The following is a 22,439-nucleotide window of genomic DNA, read 5'->3' on the forward strand; positions in this document are numbered from 1 at the left end:
GTGGTGTGTGTGTGAGAGTGAGGGAAGGCAGAGGCAAAAAAAGCAAGAAAGCGAAGCAGTAGTTAGTGAGCACAGTGTGATTGTTGAAAAACCTTGAGAGAGTGCTTTTGGGTCTGTTGGCTAAAGAGGTTTGCAGCTGTAAGCTAAGAAACTGCTTCTTTTGTTCTTGATTTGTTCTGCATTCAAAGAAACGGGACATGTACATTACTTGCAAATAAACAAGATTGCATCTGAGAAAATACCAGACTGCATCAATTTCTGTATCCAACTGGAACATCCATAGAGCCCTAAACTTTGACTAGCTGTGTGGGTCAAAAAGGGGCAACAGTACTTCAAATTTAGCCAAAAACAAGCTTTGAGGCAGAGAAATGTGTTGTTAATAGAGCACTGACCTACTAAACCCAGAGTTGTGAGTTCAATCCTTGAGGGGGCCATTTGGGGATTGATCCTGCTTTAAGCAAGGGGTTGGACTAGATGATCTCCTGAGGTCCCTTCCAACCCTAATAATCTATGATACAAAGGGAGCCAGCATTCCCCATCCCCACAGGGCCTGATTCCAAGCCTGTGGGACTGCTAATGTACCTAATCTATGATAGGAATTTACAGGAGTGATTTGCGTTGTATAGCTGAATTAACTTGGTGTTTGCTAGTTACCTTGTACATTTCCTTGATGCTAAACTTACTATTTTTAATTCTACAGAATTACTGGAGAATGTAAAATTAATACATAAACCAGTATCTTTGCAACCACGAGGGCTGATCAATAAAGGAAACTGGTGCTATATCAACGCTGTATCCTTACCTTGGGGCAATGAAATCTAATTTAAATTCATGAATATGTGTAGTATGGTAATTGTCAGTGTTATCTAGAATACACAATAGACCTGCAGTATTAGATTGACAGTGGTTCTAATTAGCTGCATTAACTATCTGAATTACCAGTATTGCATACAAATTCAGCTATGACTGTTGTATGTTGTCAGAGTCCTTACAGTTGTATACCATAAGAAATAGTGGGTGGTTCTTTGAGGAATGTCTCTGTGGGTGCTCCACTGCAGGTGTTGGCACATCCCCGTGCCTTTGAACAGAGAATTTCAGCAGCCGTGCTTGTCTGGGTTGCACATGCACTCTCCCCGTCTCGTGCTGTTATTGGCGCCTATCTAGTGCCACAGGACCCGACCCCCCTCAATTCTTCTCAACTGTCCTTAGCCTGAGACAGAGCTCCCAGCAGTGTTAAGACTGATAGCTATACTTAGAATTTAGAATAGTTTAGCGCAGTACCCTACTTAGGTTTACTTATCTCTTTTTCCCCGTTTATATATCCACTTCACCTCTGGCCCCTCCATTCTCTAGTGAGGAAGAAGATACTGAAGAGGAGGGTGCCTTCTCATCTCAGCACTCCTCTCCCATTCAATCTACTGCAGGTCTGGGCCCACCTGTACAGTCTTAAAATCCATCACAGGGCTGACACTCAGGTACAGCCTCACACGGATGCCACCACTTACACCGTTCCCACTCAGTGGCCCTCCTGGGAATCCTGGGTCGCATACAGGAGATAGTACCCCATACTCCCTCACCACCCTCAGTTGCTTCACCTTCAGAACCCCCTGAGAAGAGTGTTGAACAGGAGGAAGCCTGGGATCAGGATACATCTCCAACATTTCTTCCCTGTCCCTGGACGAGGCCATAATGCCACTGCCACCTACATTTGCGGACAATTTTAAAGTCTTTCAAGAACTCTAAAAGAATTGCTAATACAAACGATTGGATATTCTTCATATAGCCTCCTCATCTATAATTGTGCTTCTCATAAGTGACCAGATGAGAAGTACTACATTCCCACTACTGGACTAGACTTCTAATTTTCTCACCCTGCACTGAATTCAGTACCCAGATCCAGCTCCTTACAACAAAGAATGGAAATGTTTGCATCTTTTTGGCTGCAGGGCTTATTCATACGGCACTCATCAGTTCCAGATTGCAAGTTATGCTGCCCTAACCACACAAATGATTCCAAACTTTCTAAATTTATTTACATCATAGACTCATAGACTCTAGGACTGGAAGGGACCTCGAGAGGTCATCGAGTCCAGTCCCCTGCCCTCATGGCAGGACCAAATACTGTCTAGACCATCCCTGATAGACATTTATCTAACCTACTCTTAAATATCTCCAGAGATGGAGATTCCACAACTTCTCTAGGCAATCTATTCCAGTGTTTAACTACCCTGACAGTTAGGAACTTTTTCCTAATGTCCAGCCTAAATCTCCCTTGCTGCAGTTTAAGCCCATTGCTTCTTCTTCTATCATTAGAAGCTAAGGTGAACAAGTTTTCTCCCTCCTCCTGATAACACCCTTTTAGATACCTGAAAACTGCTATCATGTTCCCTCTGTCTTCTCTTTTCCAAACTAAACAAACCCACTTGTTTCAGCCTTCCTTCATAGGTCATGTTCTCAAGACCTTTAATCATTCTTGTTGCTCTTCTCTGGACCCTCTCCAATTTCTCCACATCTTTCTTGAAATGCGGTACCCAGAACTGGACACAATACTCCAGTTGAGACCTAACCAGCGCAGAGTAAAGCGGAAGAATGACTTCTCGTGTCTTGTTTACAACACACCTGTTAATGCATCCCAGAATCACGTTTGCTTTTTTTGCAACAGTATCACACTGTTGACTCCTATTAAGCTTGTGGTCCACTATGACCCCTAGATCTTTCTGCCATACTCCTTCCTAGACAGTCTCTTCCCATTCTGTATGTGTGAAACTGATTGTTCCTTCCTAAGTGGAGCACTTTGCATTTATCTTTATTGAACTTCATCCTATTTACCTCAGACCATTTCTCCAATTTGTCCAGATCATTTTGAATTTTGACCCTGTCCTCCAAAGCAGTTGCAATCCCTCCCAGTTTGGTATCATCTGCAAACTTAATAAGCGTACTTTCTATGCCAACATCTAAATCGTTGATGAAGATATTGAACAGAGTCGGTCCCACTTGTTGATGAAGGTATTGAACAGAGCCGGCCCCTGCGGAACCCCACTTGTTATACCTTTCCAGCAGGATTGGGAGCCATTAATAACTACTCTCTGAGTACGGTCATCCAGCCAGTTATGCACTCACCTTATAGCTGAAGAACAGAGAAGATCAGTTTAAGTCTATAATTTCAGAGGGCCAACTCCTATCCAGAACCGTCTCTAGATGCTTCCCAAGGGAGGTACAATCCACTGTCAGGGACGTCGCATTCGATGGTCAGAAGCTCTTGGTGGCAAAAACTGATGAATCATTTCATACCCTGAAAGACTCAAGGGTGATGCTGCACTCCCAGAGTATATACATCCCTACATCAAATAGAAAACAGGGTAAATACTGCTCCACACAGCGCGCAGGGTCTGGCCCGTGTGCCTCACTACAGAGGCACTATGACGTGCAATGGCAAAGACAGAAGCCTCCAAAGTATCGCCAACCTCTAGCCCAATCACCGACATCCCACCCACCCTCTGCAAAACAGCAATTTTGAGAGTTTGGTAGAGGGCCCAACAGACCTCCCCCATTCTTCAGTGTTGACGCCATCATTAACCATCCCGTTTTGGATATGGTTGACCCCTTTCTACCCAGCATGGCAATCCATCACCATGGACAAATGGATTCTAGAGATAATCCATTCAGGCTATACAATACCATTCATCTCTATCTCCTCCACCCATCCTCCATCCTAATCCTTCTTCAGGGACCCCTCTCATGAACCCCTATGGCAAGAAGTAAACCACCACCTGCATCTGGGCACTGTGGAACACATACTATCTCAACAAAGAAGGAGAAGGGCTTTTAGTCCCACCACTTTTTAACCCAGAAAGAGAAGGGAACATGGAGGCCTAGTTTAGACCTCAGAGAAAACAACAAATTTGTAAGGGTCCAGTAGTTCAGGATGGTCACATTAGCAACAGTAAACCAGCACTGGAATGGGGGGACTGGTTTTCAGCCCTTGACCTCCAAGATCCCTATTTTCATGTAACCATATATCTTGTGCACAGGAGATTCCTCAAATGTACTCTGAGCACAGAACATTATCAATACAAAGTTCTGCCGTTTGGCCTTTCAACAGAACTTTGTGTTTTCCCCGAAGTACTTGTGGTAGTGGTGGCATACCTCCACAAACTCCATAGAGTGGGAGTGACAGTTTCTCCCTATCTGGACGATTGTCTGTTAAAGGCACCCACCCAAGCAAATGCCATAGACACTACGCAGATGACAGTCACACTCTTCTCACAGCTGGGACTATAGATCAGCATACAAAAATCAGTACTAACACCTGTGCAGAAACTGAACTTCTTCAGGGTGCATCTTGACACTCTAGAGGCAGAAGTTCACTTCGAGATTTCTCACTACAGATATCGGCACAGACTTGCCTCCGACTACTAGGCCATATGGTGGCAACCACGTTTGTGATATGACGCACATCTTCACATGCACTGCCTTCAGGGCTGACTAAGAACCGTCTACATACCACACAGACACAGCCTAAACAGACACCTCATAATGCCATTCAGAGTTAAGGACTCACTACGCTTGTGGATGCAATCCAACAGTGTGTGCGTGGGACACCTTTTCACACAGACTCTACCTTCATTGATTCTCACAACCAACGCCTCCTTGACTATTACGTCTGCCCATCCAGTGGGAGAGTTAGGAGTCCTCATGGCACACTCATCTTATACTGTCTTCTTCAAAGATAAGGTCACTCTAAGACCGCATCCTAAATTTTTACCTAAAATGCCTCCCTTTTTCCGCCTGAGTCAACAAATCCATCTTCCCTCATTCTTCCCCAAACTTCATGGGAGTAAACTGGACTCAATATTACACACCCTGAATGTCACAAACACCTTAGTGTTCCACCTAGAGAACCAAGACCTTCAGAAAGTCACCAAAGCCTCAGTTACTGCACAGGGTGAGTAACATTCTTTTCTTCTAGGAGCCTTCCTGTGGGTGCGCCACTTCAGGTGACTGGTGAGCAGTGCCCCTTGGTGGACGGAAGGGGCTTTGGAGTTTCATGAGTAATTGATAATACTCTAAGTTCTACCAGTGCCTCCAATCTTGAGCTCTGATCTATCACGTAGTGTTTTGTAAAGGTGTTCATGGATGCCCAGGTGGTTGCTTTATATATGTTCATGATGGGCACGCTATTGAGAAAAGCTCCTGAGATTGATAATGGCCTAGCAAAGTGGATTCGGGTCTTCACTGGGGGTTGTATGTCATGCTGTTGGTAGCATAGGTGAATGCATTCAGAAATCCACTTGGACAGCTTCCGCTTGGAAATGGCAGAACCTTTAGATTGTTCCAAAATTGAAATAGAAAGATCTTTGAGATGATGGTGTCCTGTGAGTGCTTCAATACACACCCTTCTCCCCTCTACTTCAGAGTTCAATCTATGGACTCAGAGTGAAAAGGGAACTGAGGTGGGGTCTGGTTGCATGGTACTAGATAGGCTTCACAAAGGCGTGAGATGGGGAGAGCGCATGCACGACCCAGACAACTGCTCCTGAATTTCTCCAATCAAAGGTGCAGGGATGCACCAACATGTGAAATGGAGCACCCACAAGGCACCATCTCGAAGACCTCATTTACTGCACAGGGTGAGTAATCTTCTCTTTTCAGGTGAACTAAAAAAAAAGAGAGAAATGCAAGACACATACCAGTCTTCTATATCATACCCTCATAGATATGTCTGCTTCATTCCATTCATTCATTCATTTATGAGAAGCTATCTGTCCTAAGACAGGATTAAATAGGTATATTCAGATTTGAATATTTGGTTTTATTGTTGACATGGGATTTTTTTGTTCATTTATTTGGGATTTTTTGCGGGTGAGGAGCAACCTTCAGTGAGACCTAACGAACAAGACACAAATGCCATCTTGCTTTGTTTTGTGGATCCTCTCTGCAATAGCTTTTCAGATAAGATCTTTCAGACTGTCACCTGTAGTTTTAAATTTTTGGGAATAGTCAGAGAAGTTTTGCAGAAGTTCTCTCCTTTTCCTAAACTATATATCACATTTACCTTTATTTGAAATGTAAGCATTAAAAATTAGGGCTTTCAATTAATCGCAGTTAACTCATGCAATTAACTCAAAAAAAATTAATCGCTATTAATCAGTTTTAATTGCACTGTTAATAGAATACCAATTGAAATTTATTAAATATTTTGGATGTTTTTCTGTGTTTTCAAATATATTGATTTCAATTACAACACAGGATACAAACTGTACAGTGCTCACTTTATTATTTTTATTACAAATATTTGCACTGTAAAAATGATAAATGAAATAGTATTTTTCAGTTCACCTTATATAAGTACCATAGTGCAGTATCTCTATCATGAAAGCGCAACCTACAAATGTACATTTTTTTTGTTACATAACTGCACTCAAAAACAAAACAATATAAAACTTTAGAGCCTAGAAGTCCACTCAGTCCTACTTCTTGTTTAGCCAATCACTAAGAGAAATAAGTTTGTTTATATATACGGGAGATATTGCTGCCTGCTTCTTATTTACCATGTCACCTGAAAGTGAGAACAGACGTTGGCATTGCACTTTCGTAGCTGGCATTGCAAGGTATTTACATGCCAGATCTGCTAAACATTCGTATGCCCCTTCATGCTTGGGCTACCATTCCAGAGGACATGCTTCCATGCTGATTAAAAATAAATGTGTTACTTAAATTTGTGACTGAACTCCTTGGGCGAGAATTGTATATCTCCTGCTCTGTGTTTTACCCAGATTCTGCTACGTGTTTCATGTTATTGTTAGTTTTAAGAACACTTTCACTGCAGATTTGACAAAATGCAAAGAAGGTACCAATGTAATATTTCTAAAGATAGCTACAGCACTCAACCAAAGATTTAAGAATCTGAAATGCTTTCCAAAATCTGATTGGGGCAGGATATGAAGCATGCTTTCAGAAGTCTTAAAAGATCAACACTCCAGTGCGGAAACTACAGAACCCAAACCACCAAAAAGGAAAACCAACCTTCGGCTGGTGGCATCTGACTCAGATGATGAAAATGAACATGTGTTGGTTTGCACTGCTTTGGATTGTTATTGAGCAGAACCCACCATCAGCATGGACGCACGTCCTCTGAAATGGTGGTTGAATCATGAAGGGACATACGAGGCTTTAGTGCGTCTGGCATGTAAATATCTTGCAACGCTGGCTGCAACAGGGCCATGCAAACGCCTGTTCTCTCTTTCAGGTGACGTAAATAAGACATGGACAGCATTATCTCCCATAAATATAAACAAACTTGTTTGAGTGATTGGATGAAGTATTAGTAAAACTGAGTGGACTTGTAGGCTCTAAAGTTTTGCATTGTTTCATTTTTGAATGCAATTTTTTTTGTACCTAATTCAACATTTGTAAGTTAAACTTTCATGATTGCACTACATTACTTAAGTGAATTGAAAAATATTTTACAGTGCAGATATTTATTATAAAAATATAAAGTGAGCACTGTATACTTCTGTGTTGTAATTGAAGTCAATATATTTGAAAATGTGGAAGACATCCAAAAATATTTATATAAATAGTATTCTGTTGTTTAACAGCATGATTAATCACAATACATTTTTTAAACCGCTTGACAGCCCTAGTTAAAATATGTGACTAGAATAAAACTATATCATGCTATATTGTAGGTTTATTTTCAAGTGACTCTTGTGAATTGAAAGCAGGAGCATTATCTTTTTACAAAATGAGGAAAATCCTTTCATTAATTTAATTGTGATTATTGCATTGGTCTTTTGTATGCACATAAAGGACGTTTGGATATTTAATGTATATCTAGACTATATTTTCTGAATAGCTCCTTAATGCAATGGACAGACACTGCAGGCTTTGGTTGCTTGCCCTCCAATGTATCACCTAATGAAGTCAATTCCAGTGTATTCAAAATCACAGCGGCCATGCACCTCAACACCAATGATAGACAGTTTGTAAGTAATTTGTTGGAAAATCCTAGTATTTACTGTGATCGTTTTAAATCGTTGAACACAGAGATCTAACAAACCATTGTAGTATTGCAGCTGATAAAAATTGATATGTAATTACATTCAGTAGGCTATGGGCTTTGATTTGTTTAATGACACTTCGCTTTTGTAGTTTAGCTTCTGGTTAGTGAAGGGAGAAGACTATTTCTTTAAATGTTGTTCAGAAACATCACTTCAGATATATCGAAGTGTACTGAATCTGCAACAGTAGATTGTAATAAAGCTCCAAGACCTAAATTAGCCATTTTTACCTTATCAGACGACCAGTAACCATGTTAATTTTCACATATTTGAACCTAATATTACTCACTTTATTATAGCGTGATCTTAGCTTGATTTTGGCCTGCCAGCACCCACTTTGATCTAATATTTTGACTGATTTACATGGAAGTCTGTCCTGTATAGATAAATAATATTTAGTTAACGTGGTGATACCCAGTTGTTGTTTCCTTTCTTTTTCAGTGTTCGTCTAATGAATGAGTTCACTAATATGCCAGTACCTCCTAAAGCAAAACAAGGTGAGTGGCGGGAAAAAGAGTCTTCAGAATAGATCGCTAACATCAAATGGTATAAGCTCTTTGAGGGCGGGATCCTTTCCTTATTGTGTGTTTTGGGTAGTGCCTGATGTAATGGGATTGAAGTTAGTAAGCACTAATGCAATGTACATAATTTTCCAAGTATGACTTGTACCGGAGCTGAAAAGGGTCCATCACATACATAAGGAAAAAAAACGCTTTTCTCTGTGTAATTAAGCTGTCTCATGGGTTTCACTTTATCTCAAACTAATCCATGGTATTATGCATTTACAGAAAAAAATAGTTTTACTTGAGAAATTTATGTGCATTTGTTACGCTATTCTGGGTTAGATAATTAATGGTAGTGTTTCATAGTACAAAAAAGACCATAAAATGAGTCATTAGTTCCAATGACTTCCAAACAGGTGAGACATTTCTTTGGTTTGTCTTTTAGTTTTTGCCTCTGTGAAATAAATCTGTCTTACTTATGTGATTAATTTTTGGGGTCATTTTAACTACACATGGTAATCTGTCATCATAGTTTTCTGAGGCCAGATACCGTCATTAGTTTGAACATGGGTTTTTCCCAGCCCCACAATTTGCCCGCCTGGTTTTGACCAGCCTCATCGCCAGTGGTCCCTATTGAACATTCTGGACCAGGCAAAATCTTTGTACAGCCAACCAGTATTGCTGGGGACTTTGTAACAGCCTTTTGTATAGCTGCGGTGCAATATAGACGACGATGCACATTGTCGATGAATGCCTGCCGACTAGGTTGAGCGGTGGCCTAGAAGAACTGCATCACACCACTGAAGATGCCATTTTTTGGCTACACGACTATGCACACGCTAGATAAATAAATGGAGTTTTCCCTAGCTGATATGTAATGTAACAAGTGACCTGTTAGTAATAGGAACATAAACCAAGTGACTTAAGATTAGTTTTTCTCTGAGTACAAAGTAGACACAGGAAAAAAATATTCCAGAATTGTAAATTCGTTCATTTTCTCATATGTTCTGGTCAGGTCCATTTGATAAAGCGTAAGAGATTAATGTCTTTTAAAACACTGACTTGGTGTTAGTTTTTCTGGACCATCTGCTGGTTCAAGGAGACACATGATTCGTGAGGAAAGTTGCAGAAAAAAAAAGGCCATATCTTAGAGATTCTAATCTTAAATTAAGAGAATCTTAGTTGGTCAAAAACCATTTAAAAATCAATTCTGGATTCCAAAAGCCACTTAAGATCTGTGAAGCTTGTGTAACAAGTGTAAAATAGAATAAAGGTGTGTGGGGTTCAGTTCTTACACTGCTAGATAAAATGCCCGAACTGGATGAAATAGTGAGAGATTGCAGGTGACATTTTGTGTTAATGCTCATAGTAGCTAATACAATGCTATATTAAAACATGTCTGTTTAAAAAAAGTAAACCACCACACACCATTTGTTAAGTTAGAAGATGAAGATGTTCTTTTTTGTTTGGGCAGGTTTTGTGGAGTAAAATGAATGTGTGTGCACTAGTGCGCTGAATGTTCTTATAAAGGGGGGAAATATAAGTTCTTGAAACATTTTTTGATACTGAACTTTAGTCATTAATACACTTTAATAATTTCTCTGGAAATCATAAAAAATTAAATCTTAATACAGACAATCTTCCTTTGGTCAAACAGCTCGTAACATGTCATTTGAGTATGGTTTATTTCAGCTGATTGGTCATATAACTACTTGGTGAAGCAGTGAATCTAATTTTCCACTTCATGCTTTCTCAATTTTGCTTATTTTGATATTATGTCACATCTGTTTGCCTTGCAGCTTTAGGTGATAAAATTGCGAGAGACATCCGGCCTGGAGCTGCCTTTGAACCAACATACATCTATAGACTGCTGACGGTTATCAAGTCAAGCCTGTCAGAAAAGGTGCTGTTTAAAAATCTTTAAAGTGCGTGTATCTAACAGTGTACATAAACTAAATTGCATTTCAAAGCAGCCAGTATTCTTAATATTATTTTTCTTAACAAAATAAAAGCCATAAAATTAGTCCTGTGTTTGTTTCACAAAAAAACTATATTTCACAGTTAAAGTTAGTTTTTCCCTCCTAGGCTCTGAGTTTTGCCGTAACTGATAGTGCTGTCTGATACAAAATACCTTGCAGTTTCATTAAGGTATCTGAAAATTAAGGGGACGATGTCCTGAATCTACTTAAAATTTGTAGACACCATACTGCGGAATAATAATTTAAAAAAATTAATCTTGTATTCAGGGCAGACAAGAAGATGCTGAAGAATACCTGGGATTTATCCTAAATGGGCTACATGAGGAAATGCTGACCCTAAAGAAACTTCTTTCCCCACACAATGAAAGTAAGTTTGTTTGTAGCAAGCTGAATTCATTTTCAAATACTTAACTGTAATGGTTTTTCTTTTTGGAAGAGTGAAAGGAGGGGGAATGAATTAACTCTAGGAGAGTGGTTTGAATGTGTGGGGAAGATGCCACTTATGACATAGTGCCAGAGGGAGCTTACACAAAAGACAAAAATCTATAGCTTTTATTTTGAACAGTCTTTCATTGTGAAAATCAGTAAATACTGAAGATAGAATGGGACAATACGTGCCAAATTTAATCCTGGAGAGGATTTTTTTTTGGGAGGGTGGGAGAAGATGTAAGGTGTTGTTATGAAAGCTACTGAACCAGTGAGATGCTTCCCCGGCTAGGTTGACCATATAGGCATATTGGACTTGATCTGATGATAATAAAGTAGCTTCTTGTTCAAGGCATGAACTCCGTTCCTTAGCTACTGACTTCTGTATTATTAGGATACCTAACTCAAGTGAGCGTGATCAGAACTCAGGATGATTTTCTTTAAAACAGATTTTGTCTACCAAGCATAGCCATTGTTTCCAACTATGCCCAGTATCTGAATTATGGTTTTTAAATTTCTTTCTCTACCTGGTTGATGTATAGTGTAACAGTGTAGTGCAGTGGTGGGCAACCTACTGCTCCCCACAGCTCCCATTGCCCGAGAACAGCGAACTGTGGTCACTGGGAGCTGCAAGCAGCCATGCAAATGTAAACAAACGGTCTGGTGGCCCACCAGTGGCTTACCCTGATGGGCCACAGGTTGCCCACCTCTGGTGTAGCTTATGTCGGTGACCTCTGATAAACTGTTGGTTAAGCTCTTGTTGTTTTCTGCACAGCAAGCTTCCTAGACAAATAATTTTTAATAATTTTGTACCCATTTATAATGAAACATAGTAACTGGTTTTACTAGTGCTTTGTTGCTGAAGTGAAAAAAATACAAACTGAAAACTCCACATCTTACCCTGGAAGAACTGACAGGATTTACAGTGAACTTAAAAATGGAGTTTTTTCTTACAGCAACTGTTTTATTTTTATGTTTGATGGTTGCCCCATTTAAAAATAAAACACAACTACTGCAGTAATACAGTCTTGTCATTATGAATTTTGGGGTTTTTTAAGGTTTGGTATCCAATCTATTTAACTGGGTAAATTCTCTGTGATGTAGCACTATCATTTCATATTCTCTAGCTACATTAAGTACATAACTTTCTTTATTTGGCATCCCTACAAATATTTGCTAAACCTTGTGTGCACTGTAAAATACCCAGGAAACAACGGTGTCTTGGATAAGCCAAGGTTTTAATTTTTCAAAAACAGCCCTTTACTTTCTAAAGTACAGCCCCAAAGGTTAATTATCTATAACTATATTGAACTTACTTGTTTTTTCAAGTGTGGTTATGTTAGGTAGATAAACATTTGAGTATTCCCAGTTGCAAAATGCTCAAGGAATGGTGCAGAATATTGCCTCCATCTTGACTTTTCACAATTTTTTTTAAGTAAAATATGAAAGCCTCCTAATCTTCTGATAATTATTCCTGTAAAGAGGATAAGAAACTTGAAACCACCTCATACAAGTTCTGAATCAAAACTTTTGATAGTTTGTTTTTAAAACTATACCTTTCATTACAACGCCAGACACATCAGGGACCTATTACTAATCACTAAAGATAATCCTGTTGTTTACCAGCTCTCTCTCCCTTTTAAGGAAAAATTGGGGATTATTTTGTTTGTTTAAATCAATATCTATACACTTTTCTTCTTAAGAAATCTGTTTTTCCAATGGTCCCGAGACACAATCTGTAAATGAAGAGGAGGATCAGGATGAACAAGGAGAAGGTAGTGAGGATGAATGGGAACAAGTCGGGCCCCGCAACAAATCATCAGTTACTCGACAGGCTGACTTTGTTAAGACTTCTATTACTGATATTTTTGGTGGTCACGTAAGGTATGGTATCTTTTACTAGACTATTTTTAATACAGTAAATGATACTACTTTTGCAGCTTTGTGGCAGCATGAGTTGCATTGCCTTCACCCATAAATTTTTCCATTGCTTTGCAACTGAGAAGATACACAGCCACCAGAGACTTCCATTATTCCATGACCAGTTTTTGGTGGTTTAAAAAAGGAAATGTGACTAGTCCACAAAGGCCAGGGAAACTTAACATCCTAATCATGAAACAGTCTTCCAGAAGAGAGAGTTCAAAAGATTTAATGTCGTTGTGTAGGTTAGTTCCCAAAAATCAGTTTGTGATCTGTGTCACATAATAGGTGCGTCTTATGTTTTACAGAGCAAAGGTTGCCTTGAAGAACAGAGATCTACAACAATTGTTTATGAATAATAAGTTGAAAAAATACATATACTTTGCATATGTATAGTTGCTTTCATGCAAGGATCTAAAGGACTTTACAATAATTAAATAGTTCAGGTTTAGTACTGTCTTATGAAGTGCTAGCCCTTTTCATGTGTGGATTAACTGAGATATAGTGTGTGTCTTGTGTAGTTCACAAAGGCAGTGAGTGGATAAAAATGGGACTAGAACTCAAGACATGACTGTCAGACAGGACTTGCTGCAGCCGGGGACAGAGGCGCCACTCCCCTAGCCCAGCCCTGAATCTGCCGTAGCTGGGGTGGAGGGGCACCCCTCCCCTGACCCCAGTCCTGCCCTAGACCTGCTGCGGCAGAGGGAGAGGTGCCCCGGCCCCAACCCAGCCCTGAGCCCCCTCCCATACTCCAAACCTCTCGGCCCCACTCTCACCACTTCAATTGTGTTATGTACACCAGTATGGAGGTGATATTGCACGTAACAAAATTCATTCCACACATGTATAGGAAAAATTAGAGGGAAAACTGACTGTCATTTCTTTACACAATACTGCTTTCCAGAAGCAAGAAAGACTAAGGCTATTTCTACGCTATAGTTTGTCAGCATAATTTATGTTGCTCAGGGTTGTGAATAAACTACCTCCTGAGCGACGTAAATTACAACAACATAAGCGCTGATGTGGATAGTGCTAGGTGGGAGAGTTTCTCCTGCTGACATAGTTACTGCTGCTCATGGGGGCTAGAGTAACGAAGCCAATAGGAGAGCTTTCTCCCGTCAGCTTAGTGTCTGCACTAGAAGTGCTACAGCGGCACAACTGTAAGCTCTCTAATGTAGTCATAACCTTATGCTGTGCTTTTATTAAAAAAAAAAAAGTCACACCCAAAGAGATCTTTTTTGAATTCAGTTATTAATTCCTGCATCAGCTTGCAGTGATGTGGAGCAGAGGCCCAGATAGGATTACAGGGAGGGAAAAAGGGGGTATGAAAAAAATCATTTAAAAAGATTATTTAAAAATAGTTTAGACTATAAAGACAGAGTAAATACTTAAAAGAAACATATTCCAAAACAACAAGAATATGAAGAATTATTTTTAAAATAGAGGGCAGGCATTTAATTGCTAGTTTTGCACTTCTTGTGTTGCCAGGTATGCAGTCTATGAAATTAAGGATATCTGGGGGGACACTATGTTCCCTGTTGAAATCCACAGAAAATAAATCAGAGGGATTTCTGAGAAAGAGAATAAATTGGCATCGAGCAGCAGAACCACAGGGTCCATTTCCACATCTGTTGTCTACTTGCAGCTCACCCATCTCATTCAGCCTACAAACTAGGTCATGCAGTAGACCACAGAAACAGTATCCCGTCTTGAGATGTTGGAAAGCTTCCTCCGCTAAGACTGAGGGTGGAAATAGGGAGGATCTAAAGGCAAAATTGCTGGTAATAGTCCACCAAATAAAAGCATCAGAAATAGAAAAATCAAATGAAAAAGAGAGCTAAGAAAACATAGTTGAATTTGCTTAGAGAGATTTTTAGCCTCTCGTCTATATTTGTTTAATTGATTTGTTGCATTTCTACTTCAGCATCATTTCTTTAAATAATTTTTTATGAAGAAAAAAGTAGATGGTTATAAACACTTAAACATAAACCTGTAGGTTCACATTTTCATTGGGCTTCTGATTTTGTGCATTAACAGAGAGCTTTTACATTTATAACTTGTTCAAACTTCAAATATTTGTCATTCAGATTTCAAATATTTTTTCATGCAAATTTGGCATACACATAAATCAGAGGCCTGGCAAAAATGTTGACCGCAAGATGCACTGACTTTTCTCTCAGATGCTCTGTGATGAAAAAATCAAGTGTGTGCTTGTGCATGGGAAGAGCTTTGCTTTGAAGAAATTTAAAAGCTGTTTTTTATGCACTAGCTACACTCAGTGTCAGTAAACGCTATTAGTGGTACTACAATAGCAAGGAAATTATGGACACCACAAATTTTTCCAAAGAAATTTTATGAAAAATTTTCTATATCATAGTATTATTCAAATCCTTCCAATAACTTGTAGTTGAAATAATCCCTGTATTTTGTTTAAACTGCTGCATTTTTTTCCTTGTGACTGACTTTTGCTGTAATTTCTACAAAAGAAAATGCTTTGCACATTAAATGTTATGCAAACCTAATATCCAGCAATATTGTTGCTATCAAATGCAGTACTTTTATGCACTTTTGAAAAAATGCTATACTTGTATTTCTAATTGTTTTTTAAAAAAATGTACCACTGGAAATTGCATTTTGGAATATTATCTTTATTTGTAGATTAATCTCATTTTCTTTTTGTTGATTTTAACTGGTTTAAGTTTGTGTACTGTAGTTTGTTTACTGTATTTTGCAGTGGATTATTACATTAAATAATCTGGTTGTGGGAAATGGGAAGGTGTCTCAAAAACAGCACAACTCTCAAGAGTGGAGAATCTGTTCTTTTGAAAACATCAGCCTTCACATGTGTTGAAGGTTTTGTCCTTAAATATAAGCCAAGAAGGCAATAGTAACCTGAAATAAAGATGCCAATGTCTGTGGTAGAGTCCTTTCACTCTAAGGAATATACATAGCCAATATAGAGATGGATTGGGCTTTTGTTGGTGCTTCAGGCCTGTGCCTGAATCAGAGGAGCTGTTAATACAAGCTTGCAGTTCAAGTATTAAACTTCTATGTTAATATTTAACTGATAATTCTGAGAGTTTAACATAGTGACTTGAATTGTGGTTTATCTGAAGACTTGCTATTTAGAGTTTTCTGAAGGTCTGTAACATGCCAAACAGTAACTTATTTAGCTGTAAAGACATTATTGGTTGTGCTTTTAAGTACCAGCTTCGAAAACAAAGGGTGATTAGATATATTTTTAACCAAGATTCAAGCAAACTGAAAATCAATACAAAAATCTCCTTTTGTTATAGTATCTTTGGCAAACAATTGAACTATCAAATCATATATTCAGTTTTCATATAAAAGCTGAAATTGATTTAAATTTCCAAATATAAATAGGAAGCTGGTTCTATTACTTTAACACATAAAGACTAAAAGACTCTGGTTTGTATTCAAGACAAACCAATAAGTGAACAAAGCCTGGCTGCAAAATCTGACTTGAGGAAAAAACAAATTCTAAAACAATTCTGGAATATATTGTTAAAAACCATGCAGAGATTTTAAATTTTGAAGTATTATGATTAGAGAACCTGAACTCAATTAAATTTTTCACAGCAACATGACAAAACGACTAGATAACCATTAGTACTTGTCAGTTCTAAATATCTGTTCTAAAACATTCAATGTTTCAGAAATCCAGCATCGTCATTGAGATATTAAAATGTTAATTTTATCATTTTCAGTTTCCACATGAGCACCATATGCTACTCTGCAGCAACAATTAATTTCTGAACACCTTTCCCAGAACTGTCCATGTTCCACAGAAGTAAACAAAGCTGAGCTATCTTGGCTATTTTGTAGTTAGCAACATAGCAAAGATATGATGTTTGCCAAATGGAGAAGATAATATAATTTTACTGTCAGCTTCTATTAGCTTGGGTAACAGCGTTGGCAAAACCTATATGACAGATCTGATTTTATGTTATAGGTACCTGTATCATCAGTGTAAATTTCACCTTCTGCATAACTGTTCCCCAGTGTGTGAGGTTTTTCATAAATCAAGCTATTACTCTCTTATACTGTGGAGAGAAGTAGGTGAATATATTGCAAAACTTGTAAAGAAAAATGTGACTAATTATTTTGAAGACCCCAAACTAACAGAAGATTAGTAGATTTAAACATAATTCATTGTAAAACACAATACTTCAAAATCAGTTTCTTTTTTGTTTAGTTATCAAAGATTCCTTCCCCCCTCCCCCTTTTGTCACATTGGATGATTCCACAGTCACCTTTAGGTGATTTTGGTATCCCAGGCTTTTGTTGGCAACATAGTAACCTCAGATAAAGTTCTTTAAAAGAAAAATGAAAACAAAGGGAGTGATCATATGCTCCTCCAAGTGTATGATGATGTCTTGTCAAAGAAGCTATGCATGAATACACTGATTTAAATATACTAACCAATTATACATGTTAACAAATATTAAACAAAATCATTGTACTTGAAATTGCATTAAAGTGAAATCAAGTTTTTGAAATTGATGCTTAACCTTGATATTTGTGTTAATTTTGGTAGCCCAATGTGCAGCAAAGCACAGGAGGGACTAAGGTCTGAGGTAAAGAACGTGGGTGGATTCATAGGTGCATTTCAGTGTCCTCTTTCTCGTAGCAGGTGGATTGATTTTAAAAAGAAAAATTAATATGATTTAAATGACAAATTAAAAACTTGATTTAAATTTAAAAAATCATTGATTTTTTCCCCCCAAAATCAATTTTTAGACACCCTGACTAGTAGCTTCTCCACTGTTAAATTTTGAAGGATGACTATACAGTAGACTGTGGACATCCCAGAAATGGAGGTTGTCCGTAACTCGGAACAAAGCGCAGTTCAGGCTCCAGACCTAGCACCTGACACTCCAGGCCAGGCTTCAGCAGCAGTTGAGCTCCCTGCTCAGTGCTAGCATGAGTTTGAAGGCTTGTCCATTCCCCGTGGGGGTGTTTGTGTAAACAGCATGTTCCCATCCCCATGGAGAGTGGGGGTGAAAGTGGCACAGACCCCAGTGCTGCCTCTGCTTTGCTGGCTTTAGCTGCCTTCGGCTGGCAGCCCCAGCATCTTGCTATAAGTGGCAGGTGGGGGTGGGGATGGGCAGCCCAGATGTGCCTACCTTTAAGATACAATATAGGTACTGTACAATATTTGCTTTTTTTATTTTTATTTATCTTCTTTTGGTCTCTGTTGCTGCCTGATTGTTTACTTCAGGTTTCACATGGTGTCTAGTTGACCAGTTAGTACGTAACTCTTTGTTCATATCTTTGAGGTTCTATTGTAAATCTAATGTTCAACATTGTTTCCTATTTCTGTAGATCTGTGGTTTACCAGCAGAGTTCTAAGGAGTCTGCCACTCTGCAGCCATTTTTCACTCTACAACTGGATATCCAGTCTGACAAGATACGCACAGTCCAGGATGCATTGGAAAGCTTGGTGGCAAGAGAGTCTGTCCAGGGTTACACCACAAAAACCAAACAGGAGGTGTGTTCTGGTCTTGTCTGCTGGACCTTTTTATAGTCAAACATTACATTTTTAAGGGCTTTTCATACAGCTGTTGGTTTTTCACTAGTTGCTTGAACATTAATCCTCATGTTAAGAGGTACTAACCTCGCAAGGTATAGTACAAGTGTCAAGTGGGGTACTGCATATTTAACACATACAGTCATGGTGACTCAAACAAGAAGACGCTAGCTCTGTTAAATGAAATCATTGACAGTAAATCAATGTATTTGCTGAACTGGTGTAATAGTTGGTTTGGGATTTTGGGGCCGGGCTGGGAGAGGTATATAAATTAAATTCACTCTGTTTGAGAAGTGATAATATGTACTGTCAGAAGGAAAACAATTTTTCGCTAATTTTAAAGCACAGATGCTCAGGTGACCTGGGCGTTGCCAGACACTCCTAATAAGACAGACGTGTTTCAAAATGTTGGTTGGTTGAGAATATTTCCTGGCTTTTGAAGTAGATATTTGTAACAGTCTCATGACTCAGAATGCTGACCTGTGTTGCTTTCTCTTCTTGGGTTAGAAGGAACAGCCTGGTGACCATCCATAAGAAAACTTTTTTTGTACTATGAGCCTCATTTAACTACAATAGCGTAATATCTATTTGAAAACTACAACAATTGTTCTCATGCAAAAGCTATATTGGGAAAGCACCATGTATCCAGCCAGCTCTCTGTACCTTGCAGTTTGGCAGTTTCTGCTCTTGAATGATGGGATATATTATATTTTGCTTTGAGTTTCCTCACACTATTCTCTTCCCTTTCTCCAGCTGTGTGTGAGTAAAGTATTTACTGTGTGTGAGTAAAGAAGTAGTATCTACATAGTCGCATCTGTGCATGGTCAGCAGAAGGTGCTCAGATTAAAATATCGTGTGCAATGTGTTCCCAATTAACTTAAACAGACAAAGAAGCAAAAGGAGCCTTTGAACAAGGTGTTGTGTCCATATATTTTACCCACCTCACTGTTTATGCAAACATTCAGAATGTAATTGTCACCTGGAAAATGAATGGAAAACTATTTATTTTCCTTGAAAAGTTACAGGTAGACAGACAGCTTTTGTCTGGATTGTATGTCCAGTCCTCTAGTAGAAGTTGAAGTGCAAAAATATTTTAGGGATTTCTTCTCATGTGGAAGGAACGTTTGCAATGCAAGCTCATCATAATTTACCACAAGGATTTTGTTTTGCTAGTCACTTCTTTTTGGTTTTTGCTGCAGATGGTTTTAACTTCTTTAGGGACAACCCACTGTTCAGATAATGGGTTTTAGAAGAAATGGGTTCAGTTTAGGTGCTAGTGATTTGGTCTGGTTTAGTGTCTGAATGGAAATAAAAGCATCCAAAAACGCCGTTTAGATCTTTCTTTTTTGACAGATATTCAGGAAAAAATAGAAGATTTCATATTACATGTTGTTGTGAAAATATTGAACTTTAATAATTCTTATGCATAGCTAGTGGTTTACAGATGTTAATTCTCAAAACATCATTGTGGGGAAGGCAGATACTTCATCCACACTTTCCAGATGGGGGGAAAAAACGAGTTGCTTAAATAACATCAGAAAGAGTGTCAATGTTAGAATCCATGTCGTATTTTTATAACTACCCCTTGTCCCCCCCATCTTAAAGTAGTATTAGCTAAGCAAAGCTCAGAGCTCTTCAGATGGAGAGTCTCTATTGAAAATCCTCAGAAACCTGATGGTTTATTCCTCATTCTGTAACAGATGAGGATATTAATGTGATTGTCAGGTTGAAAGATGCTATGATGGTGTTACTCTCCTTTGTTATATTTAGTTTTAAATTTTTACGCAATATTCTGTTAAAATATGATCTTTAACGTTAGTGTGAGAGCATCATTAACTGTCTCAAATTCTCAAGATTTTGAGCTACGCTTTTTGTGGTTTCTCAGGTTTAGGAGTGACAACCACTCACTGTAAATATAGCTTGCCCTTTGGATTCTCTATTTTCACTCCCTCTTAAGAATCACCAGGTTTTTCTCCTTTTGAAGTTTAAAATTTTGGAGTTTAATCTCAACCTAAGACTTTAAAAAAAACATTTTTGAGTTACGAGAAAATTAAAGACAGAAAGTGAAGGCAGAAATATGACTATTTCTGAATCCTAATGTTGAACTCCATCATTTGCGCCAGCTATTCTTCCTGTTTCATAAATATATAGTTAGTCCCTAGATTAAAGAACCCCCATGGAAAGAACCCCACAGGACATTATATTAAATTATAATACTTTTTCCTTGAAGATATCACTTCAGTGGGAAAATCCAATGTGCTTTAGAGTCTTAAAGTACACAAACAATGGGATATTTGTCATAAAACTAACACAATACAGACACTTTCAAGTGGCATAATTTAGATCAAATTCATGTTCTACACACATTTAGTCATATTCCCTTGCTTTTTGTTTTTAAAGGGGTTAACTTCAAGATATACTGATCCTAAAATTAAGATACAATTTTAATACATTTTTGTGTTCTTTGTATTAGGTGGAGATCAGTAGAAGGATGACCCTAGAAGAGCTCCCTCCTGTTCTTGTGTTACACCTCAAAAGATTTGTATATGAGAAAACTGGTGGATGCCAGAAGCTTATCAAGAATATTGAGTATCCTGTTGACCTGGAAATTAGTAAAGGTGAAACTCTTAAATAAAACTTTCTTTTTGTTTTGAGGAAAAGAGAATATTCTGTGATTTCCAAAGGGTAATAGTGAATTTTTGCAAGTTCAGTATAGGAGGGACTTGATTTTTTTCTGTTGGGTTGTATACATGCGAAAACTCTCATAATCTAAATGAAATCTGTATTATTTTGTGTGCTTTATTTTGTGTCTGTCCTAGCTGTGGATTAGGAGAATCCAGTCCACTGATGCTCCAAACTGATGTGCTCAGGCTTTTATTTATTTATTTATTTATTTATTTTTACAGCACTTAGACCCCAGTCCTTCAAAGAACTCTATGTAGGCAGACTCTGGAACATTCATCAGGCTCCATTGACTTCAGTGGGGGCTCATGCAGGTCCAGTGTCCACCTGAGTGAAACTTGTAGAATTGGGGACTGAGACTGAAAGCTGTTCAGGGCTGAGGGATAACTGTACTATGTGTTCGTACAGTGCCCTCCCTCAGCTGATTGGAGTACCCTGAGCAAGGCTTCTGTTAATCAAATAATGAATAAAAATACTTCAGCTCAGAATCCATCCAAAGAGGTGGTAAAAGCACCATAATAAAAATCATTGATTGGACTGGAGAGGAGAAATGAGAGTTTTTTTTAAGACCAAACTAAAATCAAACTGAAAACCTCAAAGCAACCAAATAGGTAGGTCAGATTTCAAGTGTTAATGCATTATAAAGTTTCTTCAGTTTTTAAATGTTAATATCTATTCATTTTACAAAGTGTGTGTTATATATAAACACCAGAATAATATGTGTACCTTGCTGCATTGAATCTTTTTATTCTGACATTCGCTGTTCAGTCAACCAGTAGTTCAGATTGACCAATATTTTTTTTTGCTGTCTGCAATATGTTCCAAGCTACCTGGAAATTGCAAGGCTAATTATATAGGGATACATTATAAATGATGTATTTACTGTATCAGACAGTATGATTTGATATTGAGGTTTTTGTTTTTAATACATACTCTGGGGAGGGGTGTTGAAATCTGTAAAACGTTACAGACTGCTTTGGTCAAGCAAAACAAGCAACTGCTATATTCTTTACAGTCACTGGAGCTTATAGGCTCACCCTCTCATCCTCCAACAAGAGGCATGGCAGGGGAGATAACTAGTGTCTTGGTCCTTTTTCCCCCTCTCCTCTGTTTCCCTGGGGTAGTTTTGAGTAGTACTCTTGCTTGAAACCACATATGCAAAGGCCAGTGCTCTGGCAGCAAAAAACTAGAAGTTGACTCCCTTATCTCCTACCACAGAAAAGACTCCGGTGTCAGCGTGCTGAGGTTTCAGCCATTTCTTTGATATAGGAAGCTTCAGATGAAAAACTATTTGATTCTTACTTGGAAATAAATG

General features: G+C 38.4%; 1 protein-coding gene across 4 annotated transcripts in view; it reads left to right on the forward strand.

Moving 5' to 3' along the window:
* The window catches only part of USP10 (ubiquitin specific peptidase 10), a 78,328-nt gene that overhangs the window by 51,605 nt on the left and 4,284 nt on the right, over positions 1 to 22,439 (forward strand). For all 4 annotated transcript variants that reach the window (XM_030581383.1, XM_030581385.1, XM_030581384.1 and 1 more), the window contains 8 exons: positions 701 to 792; positions 7,879 to 7,988; positions 8,505 to 8,560; positions 10,366 to 10,469; positions 10,813 to 10,912; positions 12,675 to 12,855; positions 18,238 to 18,403; positions 20,916 to 21,060. In XM_030581383.1, coding sequence (XP_030437243.1) covers positions 701 to 792; positions 7,879 to 7,988; positions 8,505 to 8,560; positions 10,366 to 10,469; positions 10,813 to 10,912; positions 12,675 to 12,855; positions 18,238 to 18,403; positions 20,916 to 21,060 — 954 coding nt within the window. The remainder of the gene's footprint in view (positions 1 to 700; positions 793 to 7,878; positions 7,989 to 8,504; positions 8,561 to 10,365; positions 10,470 to 10,812; positions 10,913 to 12,674; positions 12,856 to 18,237; positions 18,404 to 20,915; positions 21,061 to 22,439) is intronic.

The sequence above is a fragment of the Gopherus evgoodei genome, chromosome 12 (assembly GCF_007399415.2).
Source record: "Gopherus evgoodei ecotype Sinaloan lineage chromosome 12, rGopEvg1_v1.p, whole genome shotgun sequence".
NCBI lineage: Eukaryota > Metazoa > Chordata > Testudines > Testudinidae > Gopherus > Gopherus evgoodei.